Below are 19,656 nucleotides of genomic sequence, written 5' to 3'. Positions count from 1 at the left end.
CACTGTGTATAATAATAAAAACAAACATGATCAGCAGGCATTAAGAACCTCAATTTGCAGACCAAGTCTGATTTCTGACTAACAGCTGAATGAAGAATTTCCACAGAACAAAACACTGACACCACAATGTAATGTGCAACTGATTGCAGACAAACCACAATCAAAGCAGCCAATTTTCTAACTAGCTCCAAACACTGTGGAAATATGAGAAGCCAAAGAGAAAACAACTGAAACCCCTGGAAGAAAAAACAAAACACAACACAACAAAAACAAGTGTAGAGAAGAAAAAAAAAGGCAGAACCATTCAGTAACATTTGAGAAGGCTGTAACATGAAACCTGTTTATTATGTTGAAAAAAATGATTAGCATCTAATCTCCAGCTTTTTGTTGTTGCTGTTTCTTGGTCTTGTGTTGTTCAAGTCTTCCCATGCGGGTTTCTCACCGGCTTTGGCAAGAACTCAATCAGCAAGATTTAAAAAGAGTTTCAGACTAAAGGTCAGCACAAAACCAGCCGTGCACGCAGCGTAAATGAAATCCTCTACAGCGCCTTCCAAAGTCAAATATCTGCTGCAAGAGCTGAGGTGGATCTGTCATGCTAATGGCATACAAACAGAAAAGAAGAGGAAGCTTTGCTAAGAGGGGAAGATGCTTTCTTTGATGAACCACAAGTTTGAGAAAGTACTGCTACTGACACATTACATAGGATCAAACAGACATCACTGCCGGGATCCTTTAGAAAGCAGCCTGGCAAAAGGGATGCACAGTTTTCTTAAACTCTAAATAAATAATCAGATAACATAGCAAAAATTTGACAACTTCAACTGGAATCAAAACAAGAAGAGAAAAGAAGAAAATGAAGTCTTCCATAAAGGATTAGTGCTAGGAAAGCATTAGAGTGGTTCCTACATTCATCTGCTTCCACTCCACAGAAGCAGAGCTGATGGAACAACCATTTATTCTCAAGAGCAGATGGACAAAAGAAAATGGAAAGTGCAGCAGCTCCAACTACAACATCCTCCTGCTGTGGTGGGGCTGGAAGGCTCATGTGAGGGAGGTCTTCTGAATGCGCTCTGACATTAAGATGAGTTCCAAACTCAAAATCCCAGTTCTGAGTTATGACCACATATATCACAAAGCAGAAATACAAAAAGCTAGACATTGCTAACCTGCACTGTGGATTAACCACAATCTATGACTCTCCCAAAAACAGATTTTAAAACCATTCTTTTTACCCTCTCTCCTCAAGGCTGAAACAGTAATACTAATTTTCCTGAAAACATTTCATTAATGGGAACATTAATAATTCCTACAGATCCTTCTAAAGGCAACTATTATTTGTATATCTGAAAAGGTATCCCCAAAACAACCAGAGTTTATTACCACAGTACCAGATGTCTTGATATTGGAAAACCTCTATGAAGGACTATTGACATTTTTATCACATATTTGTTTTATTGCATTACACGCATTCTATTAGGAAGCTATACGGCGGAGAAAGAAGAAATATGTTGACTCTTTGAATGACAATGCTCATCATAATGATGGCCAAAAGGAAGAAATACTTTGTGGAAATGGTTCAGTAAATCCCAGCAGAAATTAAACATCTTTTCACCTAATTAAATATCTGCAAGGCTCCCTGCTGACATCTGATGAATGGGCAGAATAAAGTGTTTTGCGCATCCTGTGCCTTTTACTCACGGCACAAAGTCCTGGCTGGCATAGAAATCAGATGAGTACAGTAGTTAGAACAGCTCCCTTCACAAGTGCTGTTGCATTTGCATAAAATAAATACCTAACAGCTTCTGGAATTTGGTTCATTTAAAAAAATACATAAGAATATTTAAAAAACAAAGAATTCCTTTTTGTCATCTCATTTTACTTTTAAGATATCTTGATTACTTGCAAATGCAGAGAGACAGACAGCAGGAGCAAAGAATACCTTAAGACTGGGAAGAAGCAAGGCAACCTAGCATGATCATTGCACTTTTCGCCTTAAGCTGGAATTACGACAGCATCTGATTACTCACAAGCCTTTGTAGAAGTTCATGTAAGTGGTTAGCAAGTTCCTTTTACCTTAGGAACCTTCCTTGATTCAACTTCCTCGATCAAGGAAAATCCAACAACACACCAGAATATAGTGTCTAAAACATAATATGCAAACCATATATATCTATATAGATATACACTATATCTATATATAGTACCACTCTCCAAGTCATGATGTCAGAAAATCAATTCAAACTTTAAATTCAAAAATGTATTTTTAAAATGTATCCAAGGAAAACCAGAGCTTTATTAATGTAAGTCATCTTTTTGTTTAGGGACTTGAAATCCATGTTGGTGGAGGAAAAAAAAGCAATATTAAACTGACAGTCTGAATCTTCAGAAGAAATAGCTCACCTTGTCATTTATGTACAAAAAGGTTGATACCCTAATGGCAGCACTACAATCTGCTCTGAAGCAGAAGTTAACGGCATAACCAAACGGGATATTCAGCCAAATTTCTGCCTGATACATCAACACATGAACTACCTCTGCTGTTGTGGTACGTGCTGTGAAACACACAGATGACACCATGAATTGTTATCCAAAAAGTTAGGTTTTGCCTGTCGGCCACTTACCTGCTGCTCCCATCCTTGCTTAAGAGGCAACTCCTACGTAAAACTCACTCTGTGGGTCAGTTTGACACAGTTCCGCTCTACAGAATAATTTTTTTACCATATATCTTTAAATTCTTCATTGTTCCTTGAAGCCCACTATTTTCAATATTCACAAGGCTTTTGAGTGACTTTTACAGGCTCGTGACTCACTGTGCTCACCACAGGTTTAAATAATGACGCCAAAGGGAAAAATTTCACCACCTGGAACTCAGCTGACACTAAAGGAACAAATCCAACATTCCACTGGTGTTATAGAGGGACCATTAACAGGTCAGCTTCCCTTCTGCCTCTGACCATCTCATGCTGTTCTCAAGTCAATTCTGATTAATTCTGAACAAATGGAGGGGAAAGGGAAAAATCTTACACCAAAATACATGGGAGAGAGAATCCATAATGGAAAAAAAAGCCCACAAATCTAGAGCAAAAACTAAATTTGTACCTAGAGTTTTATAAAAGATGAAGTCTAACTAGGAAAGCATTAATCAAAGAGCCAATTTCACCGCTATTCGAGTGAAGTGAGTCTTGCCATGTAGATTCTACAGCGCCTATGATTGTGTATGATGTCATCTTCAGGGAGAAAGAGCTCTTCTAATGAGGAGATTAAGCTCAATGAATGCACAGAGCTTTAAAAAATGTTAAGTACAAGTGCTCTTAGTAGTATACAATCCTTTACAAGCCTCTAGCACATGTGCTGGCTGAGGCAGAGAAGCAGCCAAGCACTGCTGTGCTACCAAGCCTTCATACTGACCTGCCCCAGCATGTCGGGTGCAATGGGGAATGTGGGCCAGATGGCCGAGTAGACACCGAAGAAGACGAGCCAGAGCAGCATGCTTCCCCAGACGGCCAGATGACTGAACTGTCAAGGAGCAGAGAGAGAAGAGTCAGTACAGAGCACCTCCCCGGCCACCACAGCACTTATTTTTCTGGTAAGGTCTCTATCAGCCTCACTCAGGCCTGTCTACCGCCCTTGGTCTCGGGCCAGTAGCACAGGTTGTTTAAACAGCATAAAACAGCCTCCTCTTTAATCTCTGCCTCACAACAGGGCAGGCAGTCAGTCTTCCCAGCCAATCTGTCTTACTTGGAGCTCCAAAAACTCATCAGATTTTCCTTAGAGCCCTGATTTCTCTCATCTAGCTCCTGGTTCCCACTGTACGCATGCCAGGTTCAACACACGCATCAAGGTAGAATTTTTCAAAGGCACAGGTTAAAGTTCATACTGACAAATCCTTCATGTCACAGAACATGCAAACATCCATGTGCACCACACGCTTTTTTCACTGAAGACAGTTCGGTGTTGCGTGATATAGCACTGCCTACACCATCAACATCTACTGATTAGCTTTCCTTTGCTGCTCTAAAAGTGTTTTAAGTGATTTATGGATATGCAATACAGTTTACATCTTTACTTAATCTGCAGACTAAGAGTAAATAAAAGCTGTATCAAAGTGACCAAGAACACGTCCAGCACACAGTTCATTTCAGTTGCACTAAGGAAAGTCATTTCTCCTACACACCCAAACTATTTTGCTGTTCAAGATGATTTAAGCTGTTTTACTTTTACAGTGCAGTGGATAGAATCAGTAATTTTGGTTGTAACACGCAACTGAGCTCACTGTTGGCTCCAGCTTTTTTGGATGCCAACAACCCCTGCGGCTGATGACTTTGGCTCCAACTCAGAGAAGTACCTGCATAAATCTTAATTACTACATACATACGGCCTCAGAAACATGGCAATGAATTCATTCACTGGGGGCTGTAGTGGATACACGGTATGTTTGTTTAGTTCTCAGATTTATACTTTGTATTTGATGACTGTATTTGTTGACTTGTTTTTTTTCTTTTTCAAACAGGGTGTCAGAGAATCAAAGTTCCTAAGAGTAGGTATTGCATTCTGCCTGCTGTGAGACTGAAACTTCTGGAGGGAGAAGACTGCTCCTTGCCTGGAAGTACTGAGCATCTTCAGAAAGGAGAGCTTTCTTGAGCACAAGCAGAGAAAACAAACAAGCAGGGAGCCTGCAGCACCAGTGCAGACTGGCAGATAGCTGGAAGCAACTGGAGCTGCCATACAGTAGGAGCATTCATACAGAAGAACTTTAGAGGTGATGGAAAGAATGCTCTTCCAGGCACCCTCAAAAAGTCAGAGTTTTGTTCAACCCTTGAGGCAGGTCAAGCAAGCAGGACGTGGGGTGGGCTCCTTCCAGGAGAGACACTGTGGGCAGGAAGGTTTGATTTCAGACTTTTCTTTTACATGTTCCACCCAGGAGTCCTGACCAGCAGCTGGAAAAGTTATTCTGATCCAGTTTTAATGTGAATAAAACTAAAAGACTAGGAGATTTTATTTTTTTGAATCTGGGGGGAGTTGTGGCAATTTAATTCATCTGTTTTTCTTGCTGTTCTGAAAACAAGGGACATTTTGTGCCAGTCTTCTGACCAGAATATAGCCCTGCCACAGCAAGCAACTGTGGTGGTCAGCTACACTGAATCATAGAATCATAGAATCACAAGGTTGGAAAGGACCTACAAGGTCATCTAGTCCAACCGTTCTCCCTTTACCATACCTACAGAAAACCACTAAACCATATATCCTAGCTCCCTATCCAGCCAGAAGAGTGCTGTGAGGCTGCTGCAGGAGTTCATTTAAAGAGAAGCCATTCCCAAGCAGTGGCAGGAGAACTGCACCAACCCTGCTCTCCCAAAAGTAGATGACAGCTTCCCCTGAGCCACAACCTTTCATCCAAACAAGTAGACAGAAGAGCCAGCATGGCTTGGACTGATAACTTCCAAATTGCAGACTCCTACAGGTTCTACAATTAAAAGCTGTAAAGATAAAAGTAAGCAGGGAAACCACTCAAAGACACATTCCTATTCCTAGTGTAGTTAGGCTAGTGAATTCTTTTGTCTTGGTTCTTTCCGTTCTGCTGGCAGGATAGTTCTTGAGTTCTGTAGTTCTTAACCTTGCCCTTGCAAAGCTTTGCAAAAAAAGTCTTTACTCCTTTTGTTTTCATCATCTTCTCATGGTTTTCCCAATCATCTCTTGCCACACATCTCCCTTCACAAATATCAGGTTTGTGTTTATTTGCAATTAGTTCTCTACCTTTCTCTGCTTTTGAAAGAGCCCCCCTTGTCCTGCTTGAGACCATTTCTGAAATGCTAACCCTACCAAGCTCTGCACTGATAATTTTCCACTGATCTATCATTTGCTGCTGAAGAACTCAAGTGCAAAGCAGAAGCAAGATTGTCAGAACTGTTAAATGACAGAAAATGAAATATAGTGCTAACACATTAAAAAGCCTACACAGCATGCATCTTGTGCATCCAATTTATCTGAAGTGGTTTAAACAGAATGGCAAAGCACTGAAGAAGGCCATATTTTGGAAAAGCCTGCTGCAATGTTATGTGCAGGCAACACGAAGGTAAAGTTGCCCCACACGGCTCTAATGGGCAGATTTTGCTCTTTGTCATGTTACTGCTTTTACCAAAGCCTTTCTTTCCACGCTGCCTACTGGGTATACCAGCCTCTCAGCAACACTGAATCTGTGTTTCTTATTTTAAAGCTTTCAGCTGAACCCAACGTGTCTCCCAAGTGGCAGCGTCCCTCTCGCTCTGAAGAACAAACTGCATGTAACCAATCCAGCTGATGATGGAGAAGAAGCTTAACTCAATGTTGTACATTTAATACTCTTCAAGTAACCTGAAGATTCTTTGTTTGTTGATGCACTCACAGCTGAAATAATAATTGTAATTCAGATTCCAAGATGATGAGAATCACTTGGTCCAAGCAATGGGACAGGGATTAGAGTATATATAGAAAAAGTTGACTATAAATACAATCATTTTTCTGTGTAGAAAAATAACTTTCTGTATAAAATGCCACTCTTCAAGAACACTGAGATCTAATAAAAATTATATCTTTAAAAATAAAGTTAGGAAAGGGAGTATTGCTCTTATTCCCAGGTGACTGAAAAGTCACCAGTTACCCAGGGAAGGGGAGAGAGGAGGAAGCATCAAATAATTCAAACATAACAGAATCTAAAAGGGCTCATGTGCCTCCACTGCAGATTGGAATAAGTCATCTTTCAGTGCACAGGGGATTAATTTGTTTCTAACTACTTTTGCATTTTAAAATGTTAGTACACAACACAGAACCTGTGCATAAGCAACAACAAAAAAGAACCGACTTTATTTTCTGATGAGAGAACGAGGCAGAAAGCATTAGCATTTCCCTAATAATTAAATAGCCCATACAGATACTATTTCATCTTTAAAATTCAGAGCAGACATCAGCTCATTAATCTTAACAATTCCTCTGTGATGAACGAAAGGAAACACTTTACAGCTAATAGGAGGAATGAGGTTATGAGATTTAGCCAAGTCCCTCCAGAAAACGGATAGAATAAGAATATGGGGCTCCTCAAAACAGCTTGGTCTCAAGGGCACCATGTCTTAGAATACGATGAAAACTGCATTTCTGAAAGGCATCTCATGTGGGTGTGGAGAAACAGGGACTCCACCAAACTTGCAGTGTTTGTGTTTTCATGAGGTTTAGACAAAGGAAGAAAAGATCTGGAGGTCCATCAACACAGGAACCCTCCTACCCCCCATATTCTTTGGAGGTCACTGCCCCGGCAAATTCTGACACCTACCAATAACAGAGCACTCACTCACTGCAAGTAAATGACTCAAATCTAGGAATCAACACAACTGTTTGACTAACAACCCTTATTTATTGCTGAAAGTTTCCAAACAAACGTTCTCAGCCAATGTGAAGTCAACAGTGCTTTTTTACAAGCTTCAAAGAACTCTGCAAAACCCATTTGTTTATCTATGGGCAGACACCATGCACTATTGCATTAATTCTTAAAGGAGCTACAGAGTAAAAAGATGCTGTTCGTAAGCAATTACAGTAGTCTGCACATTTGTAGCATCTTTCTCTAAATTTTCAATGTTTAAAAATGTTGTCTAAATAGTTTTAGACTATTCCTGCTTCTGACAGGATGCTCTTTTTTTTATCACATCTTCAGAATGCACTCATTCTCCTCTCCCGTAGGTATGGAACTTAGTTTATCCTTAAATAAAAGATGCTATTAAAATACTGCAGCCTTAAATGATTTTTAGTACTGTATGAATGTTAATAAAATAAAAGCTTATGAAGAATACTTACTCTAGTCCATGCAGTTGTTTCCAATCCAGCTTTTAGGCAAACAGTGACTACAACGTACTGTAAAGGAAAAAGACAAAAGGCAGCTTCAGTATCTTCGCTCTCAAATTCAGAGGTGTCCACAGCCCGATCTCCCTTTAGCACCAAAAAATGGAAGTACCATCTATGTACCAACCCACCTGTGGAGCCTTGGCAGAATGGGGTGGGGAAGGACAGAGCAAAAGATACTGTTGGTCCATGTGTAAAAAGATGAATGTGGGTGAAAAATCAGGCTCACAACACAGGTCTGACTGCACTTAAACTTTCTTCTGATTTACATAATTTTCTGACAGCGTAAAAAAATTACCATTCAAAAATGTCTTGGATAAATAAACTTACAGTGTAAACTATGTTCCCAACAAATAAATAGTCGATTCCCTGCCCGTTTGTGAATACGGCATCTGAAAAAGAAAAATTGTCACATTTGTTAACCAGTATCAACAGAACAGAAGCAGCATCAAGGAGATGCTGAGGAGGATAGACAGTAACTGGTTCCAAACTTGTCTACTGGAATGTCAGAGAGCACTTTTAGAAGCTGTGAGCTACTGGTAATGCACCAGTTGTGCTAAACAAGACAGGGTGCTCAGATAGAATGTGTATACACAGCCCTGCCTGCCAGAAGCCGTTAGAAGAAGGGGAAGCTTTTGCCAGGCATTAATGTGTAATTTATCTCGAAGAGCTGAGGTAGGTCGGCATCACTTCTGTGACTATCTGTTCTGTGCTGCTTATTGACAGCTCTAACAAACTCCATGGTGAATAAAGCCTACACGTGACTTGATCTGCGCTGAAATAAAGTTGTGCACGTAGACTGATCTTTTGCAGTTTTCTCTTAAGGGCACGTTTAGTACCTAAAATACCTCACTGGAGGTTAATTCAGTAACTGAGCAGCATTCAGTCCTCCACACTTTTGCTTGGTCAAGTGCACAGAAGGGTAAGTACATGTTAATCTATCACTTGCAAGTGCCAACCTTGGCAATGCTTCAAATGTCTGTTTAGTCTTTCTTAGTCCATGCTGAATAAAACCGGAACACCATGAAAGCACACTCAACAGCTACGCTAATGCCAGATGAACTCATACACACAGGAACTTTCAAGCATTACTCAAGCATGATAAGTACTGGTATTTTCACAGGTTTTAAGACAACTGCTAAAGAAATACACAAACAGCAGGGATGAAAAAGGCTTAAGATAAAACCCTTGGACTTGTTCCTAAACACATATTGCTTAGTACAGTGCTTCTACTTATGAGGGTACCACTTAGCTAGGTTTATTTGCAAAACTGGGTCTGACATTGTAAAACCAGGGTCACCTACTTAGCTAACTATGTTCCTGTAAAGTACGTCTCCAGGATCAGCAAATCTTGAAGTCTACAGAGAAGAGCCCCTGACAGCCTGACCTCTGGTGAAGACTGTCCAGCACATGGGCAAGAGGTTCAGACAGTGCAGCTGCCCAAGCTACTCGTGTGGGTTTGCTTCTACAATCACTGAATGTGTTTTTCTCTGAACAACTGACAGATTCTGAATATCTTAGAGATGTCACCGATTTGATATTGTGGCTTTTCTTTCCATTTTGAACCTAAACTACTAAGAAACATCACCAGATATACTAATCACAAACAGCAGAACGAGATCAAAAACCTGATCCATTTTGCCCACCGACAGATTTGATCTTCAGCCACAGGCATTTCCATCAGCCCATTTTTTTCTCCTGGTACTTTGTGGCCTCAGAAATTTACCGCATCACTCACAAATACACAAAGTTTTAGCAGACTCTTTGCTCTTTCCTCTACTGTCAACAAAAAAAGGCAAAGAGCACGAGAGAATGGAGCCTTCCATATCCCATAAATTCTGGTGATGCTTGACGTCTCAGTTTATTGACAAAGAGGCATGCCTAAAAACTTACCTATTTTGATAGCTCTATAATAAACTCGTCTAATGACCCTGACAGTATATTGCTTTAGCACACCAAAGTGCACATCTAAGTAATGGAGTAAAATCTGCTGCCAGTCTCATTTTTTCTTTAAAGTTACATTGTAATGTGACAAGGGAATTATTCCTTTTTTTTTTTTTTTTTTTTTCCCCAGAGTTTTCCATGACCTTCCACTTCAGGAAGCTAAACAGTCCTGAAAGGAATGATATTTCTGTTAACAAGAACAGACAGATGTTCAGTGAACACATCTTTCTAAAGCCATACAAGTGTCCATTTACTGAACATGTGTGCTTCAGATTCTAAGGAAACTGAGAGGTTAAAAAACACCCCAGTGAGAATGGTGCATTTTTGTCTATGGCACTGGCATCTCTTTTATTTTACTTAAAAATACAGAGAAACTTGAAAATTCAATATTTGATCCACTTTGGAAATCAAGCTAAGCAACCTATTGAAATTATTTCAGAAAGAGAGTTACCATGTAAACAGGTGACTATTCCAGCCTTACCATTTCAACTGTTGAGAGCAACAGTGTATTATCTACTTAGGAACTGAACAGTCAGAAAACTATTTATGGAAGGCTGAAAGAGAAAGCGTAGCTTGCAACTACTACAGACAGCCCAGAGTAGCTCAAGTTGGATTTAAAGAGGAGCTATTCAAGATTAACATTTCCCATAAAAATAGTGAAACAGAACAACCCCAGGCCCCCCAAAGCAAAACAAAGACCAGTGAAACAAAAACAATCTCTCTCCCCCTAAACTGAAACAGAGCTCTCAGCCCACAGAGGAAAGGGAGGTCTCCTTCTTGTATGGTCTGTCAGAAAACTGTGTGAAATTGTCACTGAGGATATGACACTGAAGTTTTACTGAACCAGGTAGAGCGAAACATGAACCTGCCTCCTCCATATCTCTACAATCATGCTCCTTTGATGTGAGCATTCATCTTCTCTTCCTTTTCCCTTTCTTTTACCTCCTCCCCAATTAATCCATCCTCAAGCTGAAGGATCTTGGAATTAGTGTTTCTACATAAGCGTTTGTTTTGAAAACCTCATGTTTTTGATAAATACAACCTTCACTCCCCCAGATTCCTCATCTGATCTTGTCCCATTTCTTAATACAGTAAAACAGATTCCCACGTTTTCTCTGCCCACACAATTATATCATAAATCTAAGTAGGAACTGCATGAGATTTACTGTTCCCTGAAATACTGCGCAGTTGCACTACATTTCATAGAAAGCAAGTCTTAGTAAACTTGGTTCAGACAAAAAAAGTCTTGTTTTCCTGATATCTGCCTCATGATCTGATATTTTCCAGTCCAGGCAATTCACTTCTTCCACAGACTTTGGTGATAGTGAAACCTCATTCTTTCACTCTATATTTTATACTACTGCACTATGGAATGGGAAAGATCCAGAAAGATAAAACAAATGCTTGTAATACAGCTACCAGCTGCTTTAACAACCCTTGCAAAAACATTATACAGTAAAATGTTGAGTTCTAAACACATAGCTGAAAAAAATCAGGTGTTGTACAGAACGTTTTTAGTGTTTGAGTAAGACTTTGGCAAAACAGTAGTTTAATTTCTTAAGTATTTAAGTCGTTACATGAACAGTAATTAAGTTAAATATGAATAAACTCAGGAAGCCACCAGATAACTGGGCCAAGAATAGCAGCTAGAGTCTATTGAACTGTCAGCATTATTTTCTTAGAACTTGTCACGACCTCCAATTCTGCAAACACATTGGCTCTGTAAGACTGAACATCAGTTACTGACGTAAGAAATAATGAAGCCGTTACCATGCTCCAGTACTTTCAGTGGAAACCAGAAGAGAATGACGGAATGGATCAGGGCATTGATGCAGTGACCCCAGAAAACCTGAGGGAAAACAAACCAAGTCATCAGTAAAGTCCAAAACTCTTGACCTCTCTCTAACTCCCAACAGACGCTTCATTGTGTAGTTTAGAGTCAGACGATATTTTTCCTGAAGTGAAATACCTAAACTTTCCTAAGATCCATTTCCTCCTACAATTTCTGCTCTGTCACAGGAAAACACCGGTCCAGTTGGACAGTTTTATTCTAACAAGTTAAAATGTTACAGGCAAGCAGACTTGCAACTTAAGATCTTTATCAAAATACAGCAGACAGTTGGAGTCACCTTTCTTTAATTATCACAAGGAAAGATTTTAAAAGACTGATTCTGTACCATGAACAGTTCTATTTTCTTTTAGTGGGCAAGTACTTTCTATGCTATGCAATTCTTAACCTTACAGATAAAGCAGTGTTGCACAAACTAGAGCTTTATGCGCTCAACAGTTTCCTCCTCCCTCCCCTCTAATCAAAGAAGTCTTACAGCCTCCCTGACTCAGAATTACATTTAAATATGTGCCTCTTATGGAATAAACACAGAGTTCCAGTGCTGGCACTTTCTGGCATGTAAAACAGTAGAATGAAATAAAATGCATTTTTCAAAAGTTAAAGTCAAAATAAACACATTTTTACTCTCCAATTTTTATTTTCTCTAATAATAGAGAGGAACTGATTAACTGTAGAAAAGCCCTCTAGTAGGAAGTGCTGTGACAACCTCTATATTGAAGAAACGTGGACGAAAACATCCAGTTTCTAGGAAAAAGGTAAGATAACCGTTTTTTAGTAGGTGTGAATCAGAAGGTCATATTCAGATACAAATGACTATTTGAAATGCACAGTTCAGATTTCAGGACAAGTTTCAGTTGAAGCCACTTCCGAAAATCCTCAATTAAAAACAAACTGTTTGTTTTGGTACTGTTCTTTTTCAAAACAAAACATAATCCCTTTGAAAACAACCACCTTGTTGCAGTATCATAGTATGAAACAGAAGAGACAGTGGGGAATAAATTATTTTGTGATGAAATAGACCTGGAAAACAAAATTTTCATGTTATTCTTAAAGAAGCAGATTGCTCCCTTACCCTTGTGTTGAAACCATCTGCATTCTGAGTGATTTTGTATAGCTGTGGAAATCTAAGCATGCTATCTTGAGTGCACGATCGCTCAAAAATTCCCAGAGTGAAGGGTGGCAACGCTGTGAAAATCTGCAAAGCAAGCAAAGACTCATTAAAAGCGGCCATGAGTATTAAGTGGATCCCTGATATTATTTCAGTATGTAGTCAACAGCAAAATTCCCAGACACTTCAGTGGAGATGCATTACCAACTGGTGCATTGAGAGCATTTTCAAGTGTCCAAACAAATCCACGCAGAAACTTCAGCGATCTGCAACTCTCAAATGTTGACTTGCAAAGAAAAGAAGCGTAAATGAAAACTGGTGCTACTAACCAAGCAGCTTGCATTCAAGAAGTTAGCCATTGGAACTTTCTGATGTGGCAGCTCATCTAGGGAGGGCAGGCCATGTCAGAGTGCAAAGGAAAGACAACATGTACTTTTACAAACAAGCCTTGAAAGAATGGGTTCAAGTACAGCCACACTTGTAGGCATAATTAAATAAGCAATATGTTTAATCAAAGCTAAGTTTAGGAATAAAGCAAATGTCCAAAACATGACACTTTCTCATATACCTTTACGATATTTCCATATTTTTTTCATGTTTCATGGGACACTTCCCAATTGAATCAACCACAAGATGTGTTTGTTTGTTTGTTTGTTTTTTGGGTTTTTTTTGGTTTTTTTTTTTTTTTTTAATTTGAAAGGAAGCCTCCAGTATAGAACCATAGAATCAACAAGGTTGGAAAAGACCTCCAAGATCATCCAGTCCAACATCGTATCACATCTCAGTGTTTTTTGAACACTTCCAGGGATGGTGACTCCAACACCTCCCTGGGCAGCCCATTCCAGCACCTCACCACTCTTTCAGAGATGAAATTTTTCTTAATATCCAACCAGAACCTCCCCAGCACAATTTTAGGCCATTCTTTGCAGCCCTATCACTATTCCTATCATGTGAACCAGCATAAACCAATACAAACCTGATCTAGTTGTAATGTGCCTAATCAATTCAGGAGAGCTGGACTAGATGATCTTTAAGGGACCCTTCTGATTCAGATGATTCTATGATTCTATAAATGCTGGATCCACAATGCTAGTAAGATTTCCTACACTTAGCATTTTAATGAGACTGCTCATGAAACAGAGGGTTAATTAATGTGGAAAAGAACAGAAGAGTTAAACTCCACTTAAAAACCTAACCCCTTCAAACTGTGAAAGCCCTGAGTACCCCACCAGCATTTGATTCTCTGTGATTCTTTGGGACCAATTCTACTTTCAGAAAATAGTGGCCTTATGAAACAAGGATTAATTTATACTGCACTGATTCTCTAATATGAGCTTCATCCATGAGCTTTAAATGCGGGGTAGGTAGATCCATCAAACCAGGTTTAAAGATAATAGATGCAAATATCTAACTATGAATGACAGACTGTGCAACAGTCAGGAAATGAGGGTGAAGAGGAAGTGGAAAATCCCTGAATTAATGCCTTCCATGGAGAGTATGGAATCTTACAGCATATGAGGGTTTGTGCCATCATTTTTAAGATTAGAGAAATGTGACAGAAATGTTTCCATTAATACTACACAGTGATAGAGATAATTTGCTGGCTTTTTCTGTGTTTCCATATATTTAAAAGTCTGATAAAAAAATAAATAAATAAAATTTCTTCCCTCTAAAAAGAAATGCAAAGGATTTTTCAACACTGACAAAGCGTCCTCGTGGCTTATAAATCCAGCCATCACTAACATTTCAAATATAAAGCTCTATTAAGAAGACCAGCTCAGTCTGATGGTATGCAGCAAAACGTGGCACCAGAGATCTTCCAGGCTTTAATCAGATTAAAGTTATTAATTAGAGTGATAAAATCACATGATACAGTGTGGGACCCTGAAAAGCACACATCCTACACTTGGTTAAGGCAAGGAATACTGGTTACACAGCGTGCTGCTTCCAGTTCTGTAATGACTCAGTAGAGAGTGCACAATGCTTCACTGAGCATCTAATTCTTACAGGATCTGAAAGAAGGTCTTCCATATTTACTATCTATCAGTAAATTTTTCAGTATGTTTCTGCATGGACCAAAATCACTGGGACAATAACACATTATGAAAAGATAAGAAAATAAAAACACAAAGGCTAAGACTTGAGATCTATTTTGAACGTTAGCAGCCAGTAAAATATCTCAATACAAGAGACCAAAGATGCTTTCAAAGAGAAAACTGAAGTACACCCAAAAGCTGCAGCCTTACTGAACACTTATTTTGGTAATTAAAAACAGCATTCAATGTTTTGCTTTCTATGGCTCAAGGTAGATCAAAATGGCTTTTACAAGTGAGTTCACCTTTACTGACAATACACTTAGATTGTTACCTAGGAGAGATGGGACAGAGCACACACTAACACACATCCTAAGTAATACCAATTCAAAACATGTAGCACTTACCACGTTATACAGACCAATGCACCATCGCTCAAATAAGATCTGCCCAGAGAATCCATTAACGAAAGCAAACCAAAGCTGAAACAAAGAAAAGACAGGTTACAAGAAGCTTTATTACTGCAGTAAATGCTTCCATCTACAGTAGAGAAGGAGGCTATGGAACACAGACCACCATCTGGAGACAGCTGCTTGTCATGCTTCAAAACTAATGATCGGCAGTGTCAGGAAGTTATTCTTTTCCAAAATCTTAAGACTTTAAATATTGCCAGAGTGCTGTTTGTTTAAAATAAAATACTCAGGTGAAGGAACAATTTACTGTATATGAATCATTACTCCAGAAAAAACAAATGGCCTCAAAATATTTCTAAAGTCTTACTGCTGGCAAAACAACATGCTTAAAGCCACGAGCTAACCTACTTTCCATCAGTGATTATCAGAATTGTCATGTTAGCTGTCTTGTGATGGATGCTCTGTTTGACTTGTGTTCTGTTATAGTTAAAAAATCAGAGGTACCAATTCGTCACTTGCATTATTATAATTCTACTGTCAGCATGATAATAATTGTTATTTAATAAACGTAAATTAAGAATTAAACAATGGAAGAAGTTGCCTGAAGATTCTGCGAAGGCTCCATTCTTTCACACGTCTATGAAATACAGCTGAAGAGCCCTGAACAACCTGGTTCAAACTCTGCATCGACCCTGCTTTAAGTCAGGGGCTGAACTGGGTGGCCTCTGAGCTCCCTTCTGAGATGTCTCTAACACCATAATGCCAGAAGAATGCTACGTGCAGCATTGTGTAAGTCAACTCTTTACAGAATTTAATTGGACCTACTTGCTTAATCCTACTTTTAATCTTGTTGAAGCAGCTTTTTAAAATAAGAAATGCTTTACTAAGTTGGAACAAAGTTTCTCAGTCAGTGAGCACTGAAAGGCTAAGGAAAGTAGGGAAAAAAATTGTCCTTTCCCAAGGAAAGTCTTTGCTGTCAAAGGAGCACTCTGAATTTGTGATTATTGTCCCTTTCAAAGTTCATTTGTGAAGTCCATTTGGGCTCAACCATGTACCACAACATTTAGTTTAAAATTACAGTTCAAACAACACCATTTTTAACATATGTTATCTTATGTTTACTTTGCTATTTTACATGTCACTGCCCAACAGTCCATGGCACTCACAGACAGAGCTCTGTCCTGACACTGTTCTATCAGTGATGTATCAGCACTCTCCTGCCAGCATCATTTATTCTCTGGTTCACCTGTAATTTGTGCAATAGAAATGCCCCTGCAAAGCTGTATACCATTCGGCCTCTGCTCTCATTCAAAATGGGTATAGAGTAACCAGGAAAGAGAAGGTAAGAAGACAACATCAAGACCTGCAACTGCTTGTATGAATCTGGTATCTAAGTAGTCTGGGACTCCTCACCGTGAGACAGAGACAACTTAAGGGAAGATTTAAGTATTGACAAGAGTGACAAGATCCATCAGTTTCACTCTATTTCCAGTTAGTTGAAATACATCAGTCTTGTATAAACTACAAATACGTATACCTAATTCCTAAGATTCAGTTTCCTCTATCATTCATGTTGTCAATCATACATGAATTTAAATTAAACAAGATTATGTGTTCATCCCTCCAGGTCTGCATAGAGAAAAGCACAGAAGAAAATCACATTCTACACTCCAACCTTTTTTCATCATTTTTACTTACACCATCAGTACATGGAGTGGTCACCACCCTCCCATTCTCACTCTCGGGACCCAATTAATGGCCCAAAGCAGCACGTTGACCATCCTCACACAGACTTGGGGTCTGTTACCCAACTGCATATCTCAGTTCTTTAAATGAAAACTATGAAAGGTCTTGGGGAAAAACAATTCTTTTGGGGCTGGGAGGTAAGGAACTTGAGGGCAGCTTCTCTTGGCAAGAATCTGAGCTTCAGACAAGCTTCCTCCTCAGTATTTAGCAGTGATCATCTGGGCATTCATCCCCTCTATTCTTCTTGCAGTTTACTGCAAGCGTGAACAAATTTGGGAGACCTCACTGTGGCCCTCCAATATTTGAAAGGAACGTACGAACAGGAAAGACAGAGACTGTTTATGAGGGTGGATAGTGATAGGACAAGGGGGAATGGCTTTAAACTGAGACAGGGGAGGTTTAGGTTAGATATTAGGAGGAAGTTTTTCACACAGAGTGTGATGTTACACTGGAACAGGGAGGTTGAGCCCAAGTAGGTTGTGGATGCCACATCCCTGGAGGCATTCAAGGCCTGGTCTGGTGGTTGGCAGCCCTGCACATAGCAGGGTGTTGGAACTAGATGATCTTCATGGTCCTTTTCAACCCAGGCCATTCAATGACTCTGTGATGAATAAGGGTACCAATACAAGATGCTTAAAATAGCTCACAAACCAAAAGCCTGTCTGCCTATCTGGCAAGCTCAGCCTGTGTTCTGCTGAGTCTTTTAGATCCCACCAGGCAAAACAGAACTTTGGAGGATTAGTAGCCTTTTATGACACTGGCTCATGGTACTTCAGATATCATTGCTGTATGAAGCCATAGCCTCTCACAGGTAATCCTGCAGCAACAGACATCCTTGATTTTCCATTGGGCGGATGAAATAAAGCAGTCAGAGTTGCTGTAGCTGGCTCATAGCTAGGAAATAAGCCCCAAACCAGGCAAAGCTATTATATTTCATTCACATTTCCCATAAAAATATTAGCAGTAATGAAGTGAATACACAATTATGTAAAACTTGGAGAAAGCCAAGCTATTAAATTGTCTTACAAAGCAGTAGATGGAGTAGATGGACTGTTGGAAGTACAAGTGAAAGGCACTCTCTCTACATGCCCATTCCTTCTAACTAAGAAAGTAGCTATCCTACAACTGGGTGATGCAGAATTCATTACAGAAATACTAAAAAGCCCCCAGAATTCATCAGTCACTATTGAAGAATACAGAGATGGATATGACTTTGGTAATTAAGCATTTATGTGCCACAATCTTTAGTCTTCTGAAGTTTGCTTTAACCTCATATGAATTTTCTGCAGAAAAGCACTGTCCTTATTTCAGGACTGTTATGATTTTGCTGGGCAAGAACCAACTGTCAGCAACATAAATGTTCACCTATTTCAAAATCTGAACTTGTTTTCCTTTTGGCAGGATCTACACAGGTGAAAATGAGAAGCGAGTACATTCCCCGTTCCTCCCCACACGAGCCTGCACTGCACTCTGAAATCACAACACGCAGAAAAAATAACAGCTATGCTCGTCTCCAGCAGACCTTCACATTATCCAATGCCAATCAATGGAAAGAATGTCATGCACTTCCTTAGTACCCTCATGTCAAGAGCAACAAATCAGATACTTTGCATAAAATACACGCTTATTTTGCATTTAACACAAGCCATAAATTGGTACACATAGTTTAAGCAGTATCTGTTTGTAGAGAGGATGGTATCCCTTAAGGTCAGCAAAGGAAAAAACCCTCCACCTCAATATTCCTGTTAACAAAATATTCTAAACAGACTCGAAGTTGCAGCAACCCGTGCTTGACTCAGACTTGGTAAGCTGGCAGGAAAACTTGCCAAGTCTGCTGGGCTTGCCAAGCTCCAGGGGTTTGCAGGGCTCAGCTACAGTGCTGCTATGAACACATGGACCCAAAGTCATTAAACCGCTTTTCTGGCTGGAAAAGAAGAAATCTTTTCCCTTTAACTATTACCTGACTGCCAAAAAGCTGGGAAAGCTCACTTGTAACTCAGCGACAAGATACATATTTTTCTCCCAAGGAACAAGAGGTCCAATTTAAATGTAAAGAAATTTAGACCTAAGGCTGAAAGCCGAGCTGATATTTTACTGCACTTTATTATAGCTGATATTGCAAAGATCTGAAAGCAGTAGGCATTGTACACAAAGGAAGTGGAATATGTTGCAAACTGAACAGCCCATATTTCCCACCTTGAAGTGTGGCTGCATTGTTTAACTATGAACCCCCTGCTGCTGGAGCGCTCTGTGCCAGCTGTGATGTGGGCATTTTGCCACTAGAGAAGGCAAAAAAAAAAGAGAGGAGGAGAAAAAAAAACTAAAATCAGACCGCTGCCTCCTTCCAGAGGTCAACAAAAGCCAACAGATGGTAATACTTGGTTAATATTGACTCGAGCTGCAGGCGATGGAGGATCCTGAGGTAAAACAGTCTCACGCTGCCATTATTTTGAGCCACACAGCCCATCCACCTGCTCGGGAGTGTATTTTGAGAAAAGATCAAGTATTATTTTCTAAAAATATTCCCACTTGAGCGACTTGGAAGGCAATTTTAATTGCATTATTGCTTCATGCATAATTACCGCAACATTAATACTTGAAATAGTAGGAACTAATTTATTTAAGTGCTATAAGGCACTGGGATAGAAAACGATCCGTTCTAAACGTGTATATTTATGATGTCTTGATAATAGACAG

General features: G+C 39.6%; 1 protein-coding gene across 7 annotated transcripts in view; it reads right to left on the bottom strand.

Moving 5' to 3' along the window:
• The window catches only part of ATP8A2 (ATPase phospholipid transporting 8A2), a 280,727-nt gene that overhangs the window by 84,447 nt on the left and 176,624 nt on the right, over positions 1-19,656 (bottom strand). For all 7 annotated transcript variants that reach the window (XM_085536352.1, XM_015852108.3, XM_085536349.1 and 4 more), the window contains 6 exons: positions 15,208-15,282; positions 12,732-12,854; positions 11,581-11,659; positions 8,197-8,258; positions 7,822-7,878; positions 3,409-3,516 (listed from right to left, as the gene is read on the bottom strand). In XM_085536352.1, coding sequence (XP_085392478.1) covers positions 3,409-3,516; positions 7,822-7,878; positions 8,197-8,258; positions 11,581-11,659; positions 12,732-12,854; positions 15,208-15,282 — 504 coding nt within the window. The remainder of the gene's footprint in view (positions 1-3,408; positions 3,517-7,821; positions 7,879-8,196; positions 8,259-11,580; positions 11,660-12,731; positions 12,855-15,207; positions 15,283-19,656) is intronic.

The sequence above is a fragment of the Coturnix japonica genome, chromosome 1 (assembly GCF_054131305.1).
Source record: "Coturnix japonica strain WE chromosome 1, WE-NBRP24, whole genome shotgun sequence".
Lineage (NCBI taxonomy): Eukaryota > Metazoa > Chordata > Aves > Galliformes > Phasianidae > Coturnix > Coturnix japonica.
This window is presented reverse-complemented; position numbering and strand designations above follow the sequence as displayed.